The sequence below is a fragment of the Lissotriton vulgaris genome, chromosome 1_1 (genome assembly GCF_964263255.1).
Source record: "Lissotriton vulgaris chromosome 1_1, aLisVul1.2, whole genome shotgun sequence".
Classification (NCBI taxonomy): domain Eukaryota; kingdom Metazoa; phylum Chordata; class Amphibia; order Caudata; family Salamandridae; genus Lissotriton; species Lissotriton vulgaris.
The window spans coordinates 835316086-835334821 of NC_141685.1; the positions used below are offsets into that span (position 1 = coordinate 835316086).

General features: G+C 47.1%; 1 protein-coding gene across 1 annotated transcript in view; it reads left to right on the forward strand.

Moving 5' to 3' along the window:
• Positions 1–563: 563 nt before the first annotated feature.
• The window catches only part of LOC147747977 (verrucotoxin subunit beta-like), a 29855-nt gene continuing 11682 nt past the window's right edge, over positions 564–18736 (forward strand). Inside the window, exon 1 of the mRNA XM_086957447.1 lies at positions 564–663. Coding sequence (XP_086813573.1) covers positions 564–663 — 100 coding nt within the window. The remainder of the gene's footprint in view (positions 664–18736) is intronic.

Here is an 18736-nt window from a genome sequence, read left to right on the forward strand (position 1 = left end):
GGCAGTGGGTCAATCCGCTTCAGCCATTGGCTAACTTCACTGTGGCTGGTGCATTCTGTCCTTTCACCAGGAGCATCTCAACACATATATTATTCCCCAGAATGCCAGAGACTGCTATGGCAGTGTACATTTTGAGCCGAACGGTTTTTGCTTTTAGCCACTGTTTCATCTTAGATTGACAAGGGCCTGCAGCTTCCCCAACCCTAAAGTTTTGCAACAACCATGATAAAACAACAAAACCAAATGTCTGGCAAAGCATGGCAGATCTATTGGCTTTGTTAATGCTTGTCTTTTTGTGGTTCTGCAGAGTCTCTAATGACTGACAAGGTTCAGTTCAGGTTCAGCAGAGCCCTTATTGACAGCCACACTGTCTATATTGTGTGATTCTGAATCTGCAGGCCTTATGTGTCTGCCACACTCACAGAAACGGATGAATCTTGTTTCCAGGTACTCCACAGGCTTGGTGGTAATCGGTCATTCTTAATGCATGATTTATTTCCCTCACACTATCATTAATATATGTTCATGTCATTTTCAGGATTTTAGCGAGATCTGTTGAAATAATGGCAGCTGAAAACTCTTCAATTATTAAATTAGCAACTCTGGGTCGACCTCTTCAACTTGGGATGCTGTATGACTGCCGCAATGATTCCTTGATTCCAGGTAGAAATTAACACTATGTTCTGTGAATTGAAATTCTGTAAATAGCCCTAACTCTTCTTCCTACACGCAGTGCTCCCCAATGTCCTTTAATTTTGTCAGAAATCTAAACTATTTATTTCTCTTAATTAGTCACATTTCTAGCTGTCCTCTATGAATTATTCAGAAGGTGTTTAAACTAGGCCTAGGCAAAATTTTGCTATGCCAACATACTCTTGCGTAATTTTGGCAATTGCACATTACACTTGTTACTCGAAATTCCTAAAATTGTACTATCACGCCACATCGTGTATTTACGTGCCGTTCTCAGCAAAAATTTAGTGCAGAGGAACAACACGAACAACCAGAATGCAAGCAGCTGCTGTTTGCAGTACTTTTGTTTTTTTCCCTATTTTATAGCGTGAAGTGAGTGAGTCCAAACTGGACTTAGGGCCGTATTCTGCAATAAAATATAGCGCCAAATGGTAGTTTTGCTTTTTGAGTAATTGTTCCAAAACTTTACGTAATTACGTTAAAGCAAATTTCACACAGCCCTAGTTAACACATTGACTAATGAATGAGGCACTTGTGAAGTGTATGGGCCCGATTCACAAAGGCAATCTGAGACAAAAGTTTAACTTTACGACTTTTGGTATTCACAGAGATCATTTATGAGTTGTATCTTTACGTTCGCAGTCAGGCCGGAGTCTCCGCACCCTGGCCCTACTCTCCTGGTAGTGCTGGCAAGCGCTCCCACCCCAGGCCAATACATTAAGTCTTGTCTGGGTAGTGGTCACACCACACTGTGGCAGAAAACCTATTGTTTAGTTGTCTGTGCTCAAGCTCAGCACAGCAGCAGCAGGGCAGAATCGTGTCTTTGGTCGGAAGCAGCACTGACTTGCTGTTAGGCCCTAAAAGGCGGATACCGGAAACACAGGGGGGCACCCTAGAGGAACCCCCACCAGTACATGGGATTCTACATTCAACACTGGAATCGGTGTTGGGGTAGGATTCCAACATGTTTCATACCAAACATGACCGGTTTCAGTGCAACCAATATATAGTTAGACACCTCATACTTGACTTGATGTGCACTATATGTATTAAATAGCTCACCACACTCACAAAGCCTGGAGAATCAACTCTGTGGGTTGTAGAGGGGCCCTGATCATGCAGGGGCATACACCCCACTTGTAACCAAGTACCCTGCCCTCAGGACTGCCATAGGGGTGACTTATAGGTTTTAAGTGCAGTGATCTCAGACATAAGGTAACTTATATCGGTTTAGGTGGTGCTAGCACCAACTTACACCGGCTGCAATGGCAGGCCTGTAGTCACAGTTGGAGCGGTCTCTCATGGGTGCCATAATACATGCTGCAGCTCGTGGGAGATCCCCGGTGTACCTATGCCCTGGGTATCTTAGTACCATATACTTGGGACTTATATGGGTTCACCAGTAGCCAATTGGGAAGGTGCCAAAGTATTTACAATTTTCAAATTTAGGGAGGAAGCACAGTGACTGGGTCATGATTAGCAGGATCCCAGTCAGACTAGTCAGAAAACAGAATAACAACAGCAAAAAGTGGGGCTAACCATGAAAGCAGATCCTACTTTCCTACAGTATGGAACTCAAACAAAGATTGCACAATCTGTTCTCCGGGGTTAACCCACTCCAAGCTTTTGTAACATATTTTAATGGCAGAATGTTGAGGTGCCGGGTTTTTAGAGACCCGGTGGTGCCAGGGGATCACACCCGAAGACCTCTAGGTTCTCCCTGTTCTGGACTTACAGAAACACAGAGTCTTCTAGGTGAAGTCAATGATCGAGTTTTATTGGCTGCAACCAAGTAACATGCGTCCTAGAAGTACTACAACACGGGCCGTAAGTTCTCAGGAGACTGTTCGTTTTTACAGAACCAGACTTCTCCTTATATACACAAATAACAGCTGCAGGCAAGAATTCTTAAGTTTACGATATGGCAATACAAATATTTCCACAATAATACAAAGAGCGAAGTCATGCTGGTCAGCACATATTTCAGATGTCCAGTTAGTGATGGATTACTCCGCCAGATCCAGAACTCCCATCAGATATCGATGAAATGCCAATAAGGTTGAGCACCCTCCCATCATAAACGGGTCATAAACAAGAATCATGGACAGGTGTGTGTGTATGGGAAAACAGGGTCTGTATGCAGTGAAGGGTTTATGACATGTTGTGCCTTGATGATATCTGGCTCGGCTACTGGGTGAGGAGTTGCCCAAACAGGCTTGGCTGGAGGCAGTGGAGTCAGCTCGGCCAGGTCATGGGGAAGTCAGCTACGGTGGACGTGTCCTTTCAGATCAAAACTCGGCCTTAATCAATTGATTATATGAGGGCAAGTCATAAGATGGATGCCGTTCACAAAATGGCGTCTGAGGGTTCGAGACGGAAACCACGATTTAAGGGTGTCAGCATCACTCGATCGTGACGCAAATGCATAGGGACGATGTCCTAATTATTACCGGTCCGTCGATACCAAATTCGTCATGTTACGACGACATTTGTGACACGAGTGTGCGGACCCCGAGGCTGGTGAAACGAAAGGGTCCAAAATTGCAGTACCACAGACCCTCCTTTTGCCCTCATATAAGGCAATAACTCTAATCTGAATCCAGATCTGTATTGACGAATTCGTGGAGATGCTGTTGGAGCATCATTTTGTTGCTCAGTTCGTCCCTCGATACAGGCTTCCTTACACTTGAAGTGGCGCAGAGGCCACATATTGCAGGAGCGCACTGCACAAACAGGCAGAACATAAACAGAACGGCTAAAATCATACCAATGAAGATCAGAGTTTTCCAACCCCAGGCAGAGATCAGTTCCCAGAACCACCCTAGCAGAGACCAATCCCCTTTCTCCATGTTAAGGGAATCAGAGATTTTGTGTAGTTTGGAGATGGCCTGGTACACTATCGGAGCATTTTCGGGGATGAAAATGCAGCAACTAGATTGGATCACTCTACATACACCACCACGGTCTGCAAGGATGACATCTAGGGCAACCCTGTTCTGAAGGGTCATAAGTCGATCCGACTGAAGCTCTGCTGTCAGGTTGCTAAGGGCACCGGCCGTTTCAGTCACAGCGGACTCAACTATCCTCGTTAATTGTCGAATGTTCCTGCTGTTCACCATAGGCCCCCAAAATGGCAGAAAACCCTTTGGAAGTCTCCAAATTCTTGACCCGCAGTGTCGTCTTGACTCACGACACCCCTAACTGTCCTTGTCCGATGGTAATCTGCCCCGGCCGTGTAGGTGGGTGGCAGCAGAAATGAGATGAAGCATGTGCCCGAGAAGTCGGCAGGCAACCAAGTGTATGCCTTGTCGTGGCAGATGAAGTATGTACCCTTAGCCGCCAGGAATGGAGGGGAAGTTCGGGGAGGCAAACACGTATGTTTCCGTGCATATGCTCTTCCCCAACTGTGCTTCGGGATCCCTGCCAATACCTTGCAGACATAAGTGACCACGGTGGGGTACTACCCAGACTGAGGATGATTTCTTTGATTTCTGGCTCTCACTTAATGAAATCCCATACTTGGTGATGTTCCACCTACTGTATGGGGTAAACTCATCTTTGGGAGTGGCTCTGATCGTGTCAATATCTCTACTCATGTTCTTGATTCCTGCTATTAGTGCCTTGTTGTTCGAGTTCTCCCCCCGAACGTATGGTTCAAGGGAAAACAGGAACATGGTCTGGAAAGCCCACAAAGAACCGTAATAACTGAAGGGCAGGACGAAGTAAGGGATACCCTTATCGGTTGTGTGCGGCAGGAGTCCACATACCCAACAGTTCGTGTTGTTCATAACAGATTGGTGCTTTTGTAGGAGTAGGACAAATGAATTATTTACAAATTTGAGTCTTCTGGCAGACTCGTGTTCAGGTAGGGGATGGAAGGAGTGTGTGGAAATGGTAGGAGAAGGTGTGAGCGGAGTGTGGTATATGAATGGAACTCGAAAGATAGATAGAGCATAGCCAGTTAAAAACATTATTATACTACACAACATTGAGATGCTCAACACTAGAAAACGTCTCTTTGCCATTATAGTGCATATTTTCTTTTCAAAATTCATACGTCTAGCAGGTCTCTCAACCCCTGGAAACTCCATCCTCTGGTTGCTGCCCGCGGTGGGGGGTTGCTTCTGCCAAGATGTGCGCTCTGTCCAGTCCGGGGTGATTCCCTCAGACTGACCAGAACCGTTGACCTAGGCGTCCCCGGCTGCACTCCTCGGACCTCAACCGCGGCCTTAGCAGCAGAACCGGATGGCGGTTCGAAAATCAAAAATGAGCTAGTTCCCTGGGCGAGAGAGCTGTGGAATCAAAAATAGTTCATGGGAAAAGGGAAGATCGCACTAGTTCGAGTATGTCAGTTCTTTGGTCTTGACCTTAGATTATATCGTTCTTTTCCAGGCACGGTGTGATCTTCAAACAGTGTTTCAGGTTTTGTAGTGTCCAACTGCATCGACAGGGGCACAGATCCTTGCAGAATGCAATCGTTCTCGTTGTTGGTACCAGTTCCTTTTAATCGTGCATCGCTGAAGGGGACAAAACGTGGTACGACTTCAGTCTCGGAGTCAGCGACTCCTTGCTGGACCCATCGGTCGTATGGAAGGGGCAACGGGACCCTTTTGCAATGGGCACCGTGCACCCAATGTTTCTTGCCGTGGACACGTACTGCAGAGCGGGTCGACAGCAAAACCTGGAAAGGTCCGGTCCAGCGAGGCTCCTCGTTCTTCACTCGTCTGAAGTTGCGAATCCGGATCCAAGAGCCAGGTTCGATAGCATGGCCTGGATCGTCAGATGCCGGTGGAGAGGAGCTGTGGACCTGTTGATGTAAAGCATGCAGTTTAGTCGTCAAGCCGTGCAGGTAATTAAACAGTGCAGGGTACTCTATCTCACTGAGCTTTCTAGGCCTCGGTACTCCCCATATATTTGCGGGGCGCCCGAACACGATCTCGTGTGGGCTAAGTCCCAGTCGAGAATGGACAATCATCCTGGTAGACAGGAGTGCTAAAGGCAGGGCGTCTGGCCACTTGAGACCTGTGCTAGCTTGGATCTTGGCCAGTTTCAATTTAAGCGTGCCATTATAGCACTCTACCAATCCTGCCGATTGGGGGTGGTTTGCAGCGTGGAACTTCAGGCGGATGCCTAGACACTCACACACTCTCTTCATCACTCGTCCCACGAATTCACTTCCGTTATCACTCCAGACAATCCTAGGCATGCCAAATCTAGGGAAGAATTCTTTAACGAGGGCTTTGGCAGTTGACAAGGCAGTGTTGTCCTTAAGGGGTACGCTTCTACCCATCTAGAGAAGGCGCAAACAACAACAAGTACATATTTCAGGTTGTTGCACCTGAGGTTCCGTGACGATTGTAAGTGGTGTTTTTAACTCGCACGAATATGGTCGAGTCTAGTATCTATGAACCGCAAATGACGAGTTGTGTAAGTGTGCGCAGTTTCGCTGTGCTAACTTAAACCGTTCGTTTGTTATGTGGGTTTGTCATCTGTACCCACGGGTTCCATCTTAGATACGGCATCCATTTTGTCTCTTGCCCTCAAGTAGCCAGCGAACGGACGCTGTCCGCTTCGCGACCCTGGGACTCCCAAGATATGGCGGAAGACGCATGTTCTTTGTAAGTGTCTTTATGACGAGGGGGATGCTACTGTAAGGCAGATGGCGCCGCTCGAGGCTCATCTTGCCGCACGGGCTTATTGTCTCAGTCGTGCATCTCATTAGGCACGTCCCTTTGATGCCTGTATCTCGTGCTTCTTGACACTCCCCTTTTACACCCTTTTCGATCTCCCTACTGTCTCCGTCTTCCTCTGCACCTGTCTTCGTTCTTATTTCGATCTACTTTACTGCTGATTGGAATTTGCTAATGGTGGGAAGATGGGTTTTTACAGTTGGGAATCGCCAAATGTTTCCGCACTTATGTTCCGGATCTTGTGTGTTTCAAAGTGATCTAAGCGACCCCTCTGAGAGCGACTTGTGGGAACCAGGTTGTAAACTATTGTGTATCATGTTATCCTATGGGTAAAAACTGTATAAAAGGAGCGATCCACAAATACAATTTGAAGCAGTCTCCCCGAACTACACTCGATGTACTTCCTGTGACTTCTGTGTTCCCTGCAGTAAATAAACCTTGACTCTTTGACGCCGAAGGAAGTGTCCCGTGTCTCTGTGACTTGTACGCCGGAGCAGGTTACCCACGAAGGTTTCAGGTGTTGTGCCCTGGCACCGCTGGGTCCAAAGAACCCAGTCCTTCAGTTGGCGCCCAACGTGGGGCTGCATCAGTGGTACCGGTCCAAGCCCGACGATCGTGAGGAACTTCGTGTGAAATCTCCGAGGGAAGGTGCACCCCGCTTCATCGATCCTGTTGTCGAAATAAGTGGCCCGAAGACTTTTCCCGCGAAGATTCCCGCCTCCTAACGGCTGCGACGGACTGCTGCCCTGACTGTAGACCTGTTTTGGCGCCTGGCGTAGACCTTGGTATAGCGAGACGATTGACGGGCCTTCCTGAGGACGCCATTGATCTTTGAGTTAAGTATTTGTGGGTCGCTCCCAGAGTTCTTGGTTGTAGACACTTTAGCGAGTGTCTTTGTTGTAAACACTTTAGCGAGTGTTTTTGTTGTAGACACTTTAGCGGGTGTCTTTGTTGTACACGCTGTGTGAGTGTTTTTGTCGGTGACACTTTGCTAGCGTACTTTGTTGTTGTTGTATTTGTTTGACGACTGCAGCCGCCAAAGACCGAGGGTTTAGTTCTTTGCTGGGACTTGGTAAATCCCGAAATCCCGTAACCCTTGAAGTTTGTGAAACTCGGCTAGTGTGCAAGATGCCTGGTCGCAGTACTTTGTTCAGTTGCTTTAGACCTTGTGGTGCGGATTCCCTGCTGGAGGACTCGTGTCCGATACCTCCGGTTGGAACTCCTACATATGACTTATATAGCAAACATGGGCTAGGCCCGATTGCTTTTAACGATTATTGGATCAAATATACAAAGAAAGACGGCGATCTTCGTTGGCCACCTCACGGTAGCTTCGAAGCGTCGATCTTAGATAATTTGGAAATAAAGTTGTTCGAACGTAAATCAAGGCCGGCCATGTTTGATGCCTTTCGGTTCTGGCGCAAAGAAGCCCGACAGAAAGAGATCAGACAAAATAAACGTAGTCAGCGAGATACTGTTGCTACTATAGTGAAGAAAGCTGAGCAGTTTCAGCGTGATAAGGAGGATAAGGATAGGGAAGTGTTTGAGAGATTACAGCGTATGTCCATAGACAAATGCTATCCTGTTTTGCCTACGGAGTCGGATAAGAAGGAAGAGGCAGTTGAGGATTCTTTAATGTCCTATCTTATGAAGTCGCCACCTCCGTACGTACAGGGTACCGCAGCTCCTGTGGTCCCTGCCGTACCTGTTCTTCCACCTGTAATTCCTCCACCAGTTCCTCAACCTGCACCTGCTCTTCCGACTGTTCCTGCTCTTTTGCCTATTTCTATTCCTACTGCTCCTCCGCTCCCACATACTCCTGTTCCCGCTACTGCTCACGCTACTGCTCCTGTGTTGTTAACCCCTGTTGCTGCTAACGTCTCTACTCCTTCTCTTGTTAGTCCTGTGTCTTACTCTTCTCCCTCTACTCGTAATCGTGATTCTCCCCTTGCGACAAACTTCTTTCAGTCGCTCGGACCTGTTTTTGGGTCTGCAGGTTCTGATGGTCCACAGAGACGTAGCCAGCTTCCTGGTAATAGAGAACGTGTTGCGCTATACAATATGGCGATGGGTTGGATGATAAACCCTGTTAGAAATCCACCTCGTGTTGTCCTCGAAACGTTTGATCAATTCAACATACCTACTCAGAGATATGTGTTTGATGAAATGTGCAAGTTCTTACATGATCAGATAGCGGCCAATGCGCCTGACGAGGTGCTGACCGCCCTGTCTGAACTCCGGCTTCAGTTCGCAACTGGACTGATAGTCGACACTAATGTCCGACGTGCTATTGAGCGGTTGCTATCTCTTCGTCCCGCTCCTATTCCTCATGCATTGTTCGTTGAGGACATTGAACAACGAGATGGGTCTGGCCAATATCCTATGCGTGAAGTTCCGCCAGTTTGGGTACCCGCTGATAATACTAATGCTAATGCTCCAATACCAGCACATTTCCAGAGAGTGTGGATACACCTCCCTTGGAAACGATCGGAAGTGCTTCAGGTGAAACAAACTTTGCCCGATCCTCGCAAGAATCCTGCTGGGTATTATAAGGAATTATCGCAGCTCGTAGACGCTACGATAATGAATCTGGCCGATATCGACATGTTGTTTGGCAATGTCGTACCGCAACCGGTATGGGCCAAGATTCGTCACCAAGATCACGCAAATGAATTAGGTGGTGATTGGGCTGCCATTACAGCGGCAGACGCTGGACAAGTGGCTGCTACTAAACCCGATCAGTTGATTGAACTTCTTCCCCAGCGAATCATTACATTAATGAAAACGCTTATGCCAGCTATGAGGGTAAATTGGGACAAGTTGTCAGCCTGTAAGCAGAAGAAAGATGAGAGTGTTTCAGACTTCTTTACGAGGTTCGAGGAAACATTCGTCGATCATAGTGGGCAGGATATGGGTACTGAGGGTGGACAGAGGTTGTTTGTGGATAAATTCGTATCGAACTTATTACCCGACTTGAGCCATAAATTGAAAAATTCAGAAAGTTCATGGGCCGTTTCTACCTCAGCTCAGATATTGGCTACGGCACAATATTACGAAAATAGAGAAAAAGAGGAAAATGACCGTGCCGATAAAAAGACGAAAGAGCTGAAAACTAAAGTGTTGTTACAACAAGCATATCCGCCGCGTTCTAATCAGAATGCGCCTCAGCAGAATAGATCGCAGTCGCAATCGAATCAATCGCAGCCGCGTAATGATTCATCTTTTCAGAGATCTCCATTAGGGTACAATCAATGTGCTTATTGTAGACAGGAGGGACACATTAAATTCAATTGTCCTGCTTTAAATGACCGTAGTGGTGGTAATTCGTCTAGAGGAGGTCGTGGTGGTGCACAGCACGCATCACGTGGTAGAGGTCGTGGTGCTCAGAATGATCGCTCTGACCATTCATCAAATTCTAATAACTGTTTCGATCAACGTGGATCATCGCAAGGACGATCTGCGCAGTACAATGTAGACGATTATTACGTCGATCAGGGACCTGACGATAGTAATTACTAGGACAGCCAAAGACAAGGAGATGGAGTGGTATCAGTTCCGGTTGATCAGAGAGGGCCTTACGTCGCAGTTGCTACATCGGGCGTCGTTGAGCCTTTTCTGTTGGACACTGGTGCAGCGAAAAGTTCTATCATGCATTCGAAACTCCCTGGCGCACCTTTGTCTGGCTTAACAAATGTTTCCGTTGGATTCTCTGGCGCCCCCGTTAGCAATCCAGTTTCGCGCCCTTTGCCCCTTAAAATTGGGCCACGTGAGCTCGAAGCTCCATTGATTTTGTCTACTGGTTGTGGCGAAAATCTTTTGGGTCTGGATTTGCTTAAACGCTTGTATGCGACTTTGTATTGTTCTCCTGCGGGTGTAAAGCTTACGTTAGGAGAGAGGGTAGTCTCTCCCATGTACTTGTCCCTCGATAAGCTTCCACCGGAATTGAGTTCTCTTCCTGCATCTTTGTGGGCGACGGGTCCAAATGACGTGGGCCTACTTGATATCTCCCCTTATGTTGTTCAGTTGAAATCGAATGTGCGATTGCCACGTATTCCCCAATATCGTATCTCCCTTGATGGTGAACGAGCTTTGTTAGCGATCATCTATGATTTGATCGAGAAAGATGTCATTGAAGAAACTCGGGGAAACGTGTGCAATAGTCCTGTACTGCCCATTCTTAAACGTACTGATCCTACCAAACCGCCTGTTTATCGTTTTGTTATCGATTTACGGGAGGTAAATAAAATTGTGGTTCCTCAATTCCCTGTTGTGCCTGACATTACGGCGCTACTGACTCTGATTCCAGCTACAGCTTCATGGTTTTCGGTGATTGATTTGAAAAATGCGTTTTTCAGCATCCCGATTGCCGAAGAGAGCAGGGACCTTTTCGGTTTCTCTCTTGGTGGACGTAGCTTCCGGTTCAAACGCGCTCCTCAGGGCTACTGTGAAAGTCCATCGATTTACAGTCAAGCTTTGAAGGGTCAACTAGATGCGTTTAGGTTGCCGGTTGGTGCGGCTTTAATCCAATACGTCGACGACTTATTGGTGGCTGCTGATACTCAGGACATTTGCAAAATTGCTACAGTGTCGTTGCTGCAACATCTCTGTGAGTTAAACCACAAGGTGTCACCTTCTAAACTCCAATATTGTTGTCAAGAAGTAACCTACCTAGGTCACTTATTGTCAAAGGAGGGAAGGAGATTGACCCCTGAGAGAATTGCAGCGATTGCGCGCATGGCGGTGCCACAAACCCAAAGAGATGTGCGTGCCTTTCTAGGTATCACATCGTACTGCAGGCAGTGGATTCCTAATTTTTCATTGCTGGCGAAACCATTGGTGGCTCTTACGTGCAAGGATGTTTCGACTCCTTTACCATGGACGGAAGAATGTCAGAAAAGTTTTTCTGAATTACGTGATTCATTGTGTTCGGCTCCTGTGTTAGGTACCCCTGATTACAGTAAACCGTTCACGTTATATGTTCACGAGAGGGAAGGTTGTGCTTTAAGCGTCTTAACGCAACCTTTTGGTGGTAAGCAACGTCCATGTGCATATTTTTCCTCGACCTTAGACCCAGTAGCTAGAGCATTGCCGAGTTGTTTGAGAGCAACTGCGGCAGCTGCGGTCTCCATCCGACAATCAGCAGGATTGGTCATGGATAATATGCTTACGGTGATGGTTCCGCATGCAGTCGATACTCTTTTGAACCGTACGAAAACTCAGCACTTGACGAGTGCGAGGTTATCTGGGTACGAATTGACGCTCTTGGCAAGCCACATTCAGATAAAACGTTGTAATGTCCTAAATCCGGCAACTTTGTTACCAATTAGTGCAGAGTCAGATGCAGTAACAGAACATGACTGTTACTTGCGGACAGAGGAGGAAACAAAAGGTCGTGTGGACCTTAAAAACACCCCATTGGAAGACCCGGATGGCATCCTGTATGTGGATGGGTCATGTTTTAAATTGCCGAATGGTGATGTGACTACTGCTTATGCTGTGGTGACATTGAATACTGTTGTTGAGACTGCGAGATTGAGTCAGAATTCTGCCCAAGCTGCAGAGCTGATCGCTCTTACTAGAGCATGTGTATTAGCAAAAGGTAAACGTGTGAATGTGTACACCGATAGTCAGTATGCTTTCGGTGTAGCGCATAGTTTCGGACGATTGTGGCGAGAACGTGGTTTCTTGACGTCACATGGCACGAAAATACAGCATGGCCAGCTTGTGAACGATCTTTTGGATGCATTGACTTTGCCTGCTCAAGTTGCAATTGTTAAATGTAGTGCGCATCGTAAAGTGACGGATGATGTTGGTCGTGGTAATGCGTTTGCAGATGAGATTGCTAAGGAGACTGCCCGGAACCTTAGCACTCGAATGTATGTGACGAATTCGGTTAGGTGGCCTACAGAATCAAGTATGTGTGAGAATACTATAGAGAGTGTGAAAGCAATTCAGAATGAGGCCACCGACACTGAAAAGATGAAGTGGAAAGAAAGTACGGGAAGGTTGGATGTGAATGGTTGCTGGATTGATTTGTCAGATCAGAAAAGATGGATGTTGCCTGATGCGTATGTACTGGCCGTTGTGCAAATGGCACATGGGTTAGCACATATTAGCGCGAAAGGTATTTGCAAGTTGTTGGCTGATGTGTGGAAGAATGATGGAATTACTAAGTGTGCTGAACGTTTGGTGAAGAATTGTATGGTGTGTATAATGTACAATCCTGGCAAAGGAACCCCAACTCCCCCTGGCAGTTTTGCTCCTCCTTTGTATCCCTTTGAGGTGATCCAATTGGACTTCATCCATATGGAGCGATGCAATAACCTGAAATACGTTTTGGTTGTGGTTTGCGCATTCTCCCGATGGATCGAGGCCTATCCCCTCAAAAACAATACTGCTTTGTCTACTGCGAAAATCCTACTGAAGGAATACTTTCCTCGGTATGGAATGCCTAGAGTCGTGTGGTCAGATAACGGAAGTGAGTTTGTTGGAAGTGTGATGAAGAGTGTGTGTAAGGGCCTTGGAATAAATCAGAAATTCCATAGCGCCAATCATCCCCAGTCAGCTGGATTGGTTGAAGGGTACAATGGCACCCTTAAACTAAAATTAGCGAAGATTCAAGCTACGACTGGACTTTCGTGGCCTGATGCTTTGCCGTTAGCATTACTGTCAACTAGGGCGACTGTACACTCCCGAATAGGGCTTAGTCCCTATGAAATAGTGTTCGGCCGTCCTGCGAATGTGTGGGGGGTTCCTAGGCCAGGAATATTCTCTGATCTTGAGTTTCCGATGTTGATTGATTACTTACATGACTTGACTGCTAAACTGAGGTTAATTCATCAACAGGTTTACGACGCCTTGCCGACGCAGACGGAGGGTCCAGGCCACCGGCTCCAGCCCGGAGATTGGGTGGTTACCCGAAATTTTTCACGCAAAAACAATCTGGACCCCCGTTTCACCGGACCTTACCAGGTGCTCCTGGCCACGAGGACTGCCGTTCGTCTTGAGGGGCGGAAAAATTGGGTACATGCTACCCATTGTAAGCGAGTCCCTATTCCTTTGTCGGCAGACCCGTGGGTAAGGAAAGGCATTGCGTCAACAGAAACAGAAACATTGCCGGCGTTTGTACCTTTTAGCGACGCACAGCTTGTTGGAGAACCCTCAGCGCAGCAGAAAGCCACTGTTGAACATTTGTCAGCAAGAGACTCAAGACCAGACCAACGAACTGATCAGCAGGACGCTGTCTCTTCGACAGATCCTTTGTTCGACGTGCAGACACGTCCCGGGAAACATCGATATTCTTTGCGTTCTCATACTAAGGACAAATAAAATTGTTTTCTTGCTTTGCTAAAAACTGATAACTGCAATATCCTCGTTTCCCCTGATCAACTTTGAACATTTCGTATGATTGAAAATTGTTTGTACGTGTATTAAGATTTTTGTATCTTTTTCCTTCCACAGCTGATTTTTGTGCTAAATAAAATACATATTGTGTATTGAGGGCCGTAGGGCCGCACGCGTACTTCCTTCTGGACAGTAGGTCTTGACACTAGGTTAAAGACCGTCGGTTCCTAGGAACTCCTGGGGATTGACTATTGCTGCACAGAACGAAGTGCGTCAAGAAACGTTGCGGACGGTCGTAGGGAAATGGCATTTTCAAAGCTGAACGATTTGGAAGGAGCTCAGGCATATAGAGTCAAGCTGCAGAAACTTAGTCGTACGAAATGTTTTGTATCCCAGTTGTTTGTTTTGTTTTTAACTGCTTCTGCATTTTTGGCGGGTGGGGTGTATTACACTATATCTTACTTCTTACTTCCTACCCCTACTCCTACTCCTTACCCTAACATTACTTCTACTGCTTCTCCTCATTCCTTTTATATGTTACCAGAACACGAACAGGCTAGACGTGTAGAATTCCGCAACAATTCCTTTATCCAGCTCCTCCATCAGCATCAGTTAGTGGTTAACACTACTAATTGTTGGGTGTGTGGGTTGATGCCACATACTACGGGTAAGGGAATTCCATATCTGGTGTTACCGTATAGTTCCCAAGGGTCAGCTCGAGCATTCCAAACAATGCTTCGAAGCGCACTAGGTTTCCACCCCTCTCCAGAACGTTCCCCCAAACCGGGTCCTACCTCGTGGCAGTGGGTGGTATCGATGATAATACAGGATTTGGAAGATGAGATCTATGATGCTTTTCTCATCCCTAAGGCAGAGGTACAAGCCTATAGGGCACCGGATAGAGGGGAATATAGTACGTTCACTAATGAAAAGCAGCTTAAAAGCTCGCCTCCAATATGGGTCGTACCCCACACTGGTAATCTTTGTCTTGTGGGTCGTGGTTCGCAAGCCTCACTTGGAGTAAGTGCTTGCACTGAAAGTTACGTTCTGTCAATGTCCCCGATCCCTGTGCTTCTGGCTGCCAAGGGTACGTACTTCATCTGTCATGATCGTGCATATACATGGTTGCCCGCAGACTTCATGGGCTCATGTTTTGTTGCAAATCTGTTGCCTCCGACGTTTACTGTAGATGCCGATTATCATAAGACTAGAGTTGTACGAGGCGTAATTAGCGAAGAGGATACTGCCGGTCAAGAGGCAGGAGACTTTTTCAAGGGTTTCCTCCCGTTTTGGGGACCTATGGTTAATAGTAGGAACCTGAGACATTTGACTCGAGTGGTAGAATCGACAGCTAACATTACTGCCAGTGCCCTTGGTAATATCACCACAGAACTTCAGGCGGAGAGACTTATGACATTACAAAACCGTATGGTTTTAGATGTTGTCTTAGCAGATCGCGGTGGGGTATGTAAAGTGATCCATTCGAGCTGCTGCATTTTCATTCCAGATAATGCTCCTACTGTCTATCAAGCCATCTCGAAGTTGCACAAGATCTCCGAATCCATACACGTGGATGTAGGGGATTGGACGCTACTCGGTTGGTTTTGGGGCCTGATGTCGACTTGGGGTTGGAAGATTCTGACGATCATCGGGGTTGTGGTAGTGTTCCTGTTCACGTGTTGCCTTTGTGTGCAGTGTGGTCCTGCCTTATGTGGCCTCTGTGCTACAACGTGTATGAGACAACCATCTGTTACCAAGGGGACTCGGTTGGACAGAGCTATGCTACAACGACATCTTGATGGTCTGATGAATATCAAATATGATTCCGACTAGTGCTTGCCTACATGAGGGCAAAAGGAGCGTCTGAGGTTCCGTGACGATTGTAAGTGGTGTTTTTAACTCGCACGAATATGGTCGAGTCTAGTATCTATGAACCGCAAATGACGAGTTGTGTAAGTGTGCGCAGTTTCGCTGTGCTAACTTAAACCGTTCGTTTGTTATGTGGGTTTGTCATCTGTACCCACGGGTTCCATCTTAGATACGGCATCCATTTTGTCTCTTGCCCTCAAGTAGCCAGCGAACGGACGCTGTCCGCTTCGCGACCCTGGGACTCCCAAGATATGGCGGAAGACGCATGTTCTTTGTAAGTGTCTTTATGACGAGGGGGATGCTACTGTAAGGCAGATGGCGCCGCTCGAGGCTCATCTTGCCGCACGGGCTTATTGTCTCAGTCGTGCATCTCATTAGGCACGTCCCTTTGATGCCTGTATCTCGTGCTTCTTGACACTCCCCTTTTACACCCTTTTCGATCTCCCTACTGTCTCCGTCTTCCTCTGCACCTGTCTTCGTTCTTATTTCGATCTACTTTACTGCTGATTGGAATTTGCTAATGGTGGGAAGATGGGTTTTTACAGTTGGGAATCGCCAAATGTTTCCGCACTTATGTTCCGGATCTTGTGTGTTTCAAAGTGATCTAAGCGACCCCTCTGAGAGCGACTTGTGGGAACCAGGTTGTAAACTATTGTGTATCATGTTATCCTATGGGTAAAAACTGTATAAAAGGAGCGATCCACAAATACAATTTGAAGCAGTCTCCCCGAACTACACTCGATGTACTTCCTGTGACTTCTGTGTTCCCTGCAGTAAATAAACCTTGACTCTTTGACGCCGAAGGAAGTGTCCCGTGTCTCTGTGACTTGTACGCCGGAGCAGGTTACCCACGAAGGTTTCAGGTGTTGTGCCCTGGCACCGCTGGGTCCAAAGAACCCAGTCCTTCACACCTCTCCATGTGGATGAAATCGAGCTGCAAGACCTCGAACGGATACGTTGGAGGTGCAAAGTGACCAGCTGGGGTCGGGGTTCCTCTACCAGGATTGTGTTTCAAACACACCATACAGTTTCTGACCAGATTCTCTGCACATTTTGGGATACCACTATTCTGCCATACTGGGGCCAACAGCTTACATATTCCTTTTACGCTAATGTGTGCCATTCCATGGGCCATTGTCACCACTGCGAGAACATAAGCGTCCGGTAACAACCATCGTTGGTGTTCTGACAGTTCGACCCAACAACCATTCGCGTCTAATCTACCCTTGCTTTCTCTCCATTCATTCACCTCTTTCTCAGTCGCGTCAGCTTGTATAGATTTCACGCTTTCGATGGTGTCCTCACACATACCCACATCAGGGGTCCATCTAGCAGGACCTACAACATACATCCGACTCATTGTGTTCCTTGCAGTCTCTTTCGCGACCTCGTCGGCAAATGCATTCCCTCGACCAACATCATCTCGGATCTTTCTATGCGCGCTACACTTCACGATCGCAACCTGTAGGGGCAAAGTCAGTGACTCGAGAAGGTCGTGTACTAGCTGTCCATGTTGAATCTTTGCACCATGCGACGTCAGGAACCCACGTTCACACCACAATCTTCCAAAACTGTGGGCTACGCCAAAGGCGTACTGACTATCAGTGTACACATTTACTCGTTTTCCTTTCGCCAACACACATGCTCTTGTGAGTGCGACTAACTCCGCTGCTTGTGCAGAATTCTGGGGGATGCGAGCTGTCTCTACAATCGTGTGTAATGTTGTCACGGCATATGCTGCAGTCGTATCACCATTCGGCAACTTGAAACATGAACCATCAACCCATAAATTATCATTACATTCAGGGAGAGGAGTGTCCTGCAAATCTACTCTCCCTTTTGTCTCTTCTTCTGTCCTAAAACAGCAATCATGTTTGTCGACCTCATCTGTCTCTGCTGGAATGGGTAATAATGTAGCAGGGTTGAGTGTATCACACCTCTTTATGTGAATGTGACTTGCTAACAGGGTCAATTCATAGCTGGACAGTCGAGCACTAGTTAGGTGCTGTGTTTTTGTCCTGTTCAGTAGGATATCTACTGCATGCGGGACCATAACGGTCAGAGTATTATTCATGACTAACCCAGCGGACTGTCGAATACAGACAGCTGCTGCGGCAGTGGCCCTCAAGCAACTCGGTAATGCTTTAGCTACGGGATCTAGAGTCGCGGAGAAATACGCGCATGGGCGTTGTTTGTCCCCAAAGTGCTGCGTCAAGACTGATAATGCGCAACCTCCTTCTCGTGGACGTATAATGTAAACGGCTTGCTGTAGTCGGGGTTGCCCAATACAGGAGCCGAACATAATGCATCACGCAACTCATGGAAACTCGCCTGACAATCTTCAGACCAAGGCAAAGGATTGGGTGTGTCCTTACGCATTAATGCCAGCAAAGGTTTGGCCAACAGTGAGAAGTTCGGTATCCATTGCCTACAGTACGATGTAATGCCCAAGAAGGCACGCACTTCTCTTTGTGTCCTTGGGGCACTCAGTTCTGCAATTGCCTGTATTCTTTCTGGGGTCAGTCTCCTTCCCTCCTTCGATAAGATGTGACCTAAGGAGGTTACTTCTTGTCGGCAAAATTGTAATTTGGAAAGCGAGACCTTGTGCTTCATGTCACATAAATGACGCAACAACGACAACGTGGCTTGCTTGCATATTTCTTCAGTATCTGCAGCGATCAGTAGATCGTCTACATACTGGATTAGAGTCGCGCCACCAGGTAGAACAATCGTGTCTAGTTGTGTTTTCAGGGCTTGACTGAATATTGATGGGCTCTCACAGTAGCCTTGAGGAGCGCGTTTAAAGTGGAAGCTTCGTCCTCCTAAATTGAAGCCGAAGATATCTCTGCTCTCCTCGGCAATCGGGATGCTGAAGAAAGCATTCTTCAGGTCAATCACCGAAAACCAATTGGCTGAGGCTGGAACCATTGTCAATAAGGCAGTAATGTCGGGAACGACTGGAAACTGCGGTACAACGATCTTATTCACTTCCCTTAGATCGATCACAAATCGGTACACAGGGGGCTGTGAAGGATCGGTACGCTTTAAGACAGGTAAAACCGGACTGTTACAAATGTTGCCTGTAGTTTCTTCGATGACATCTTTCGCAATCAGATCATAGACGATCGCTAACAAAGCCT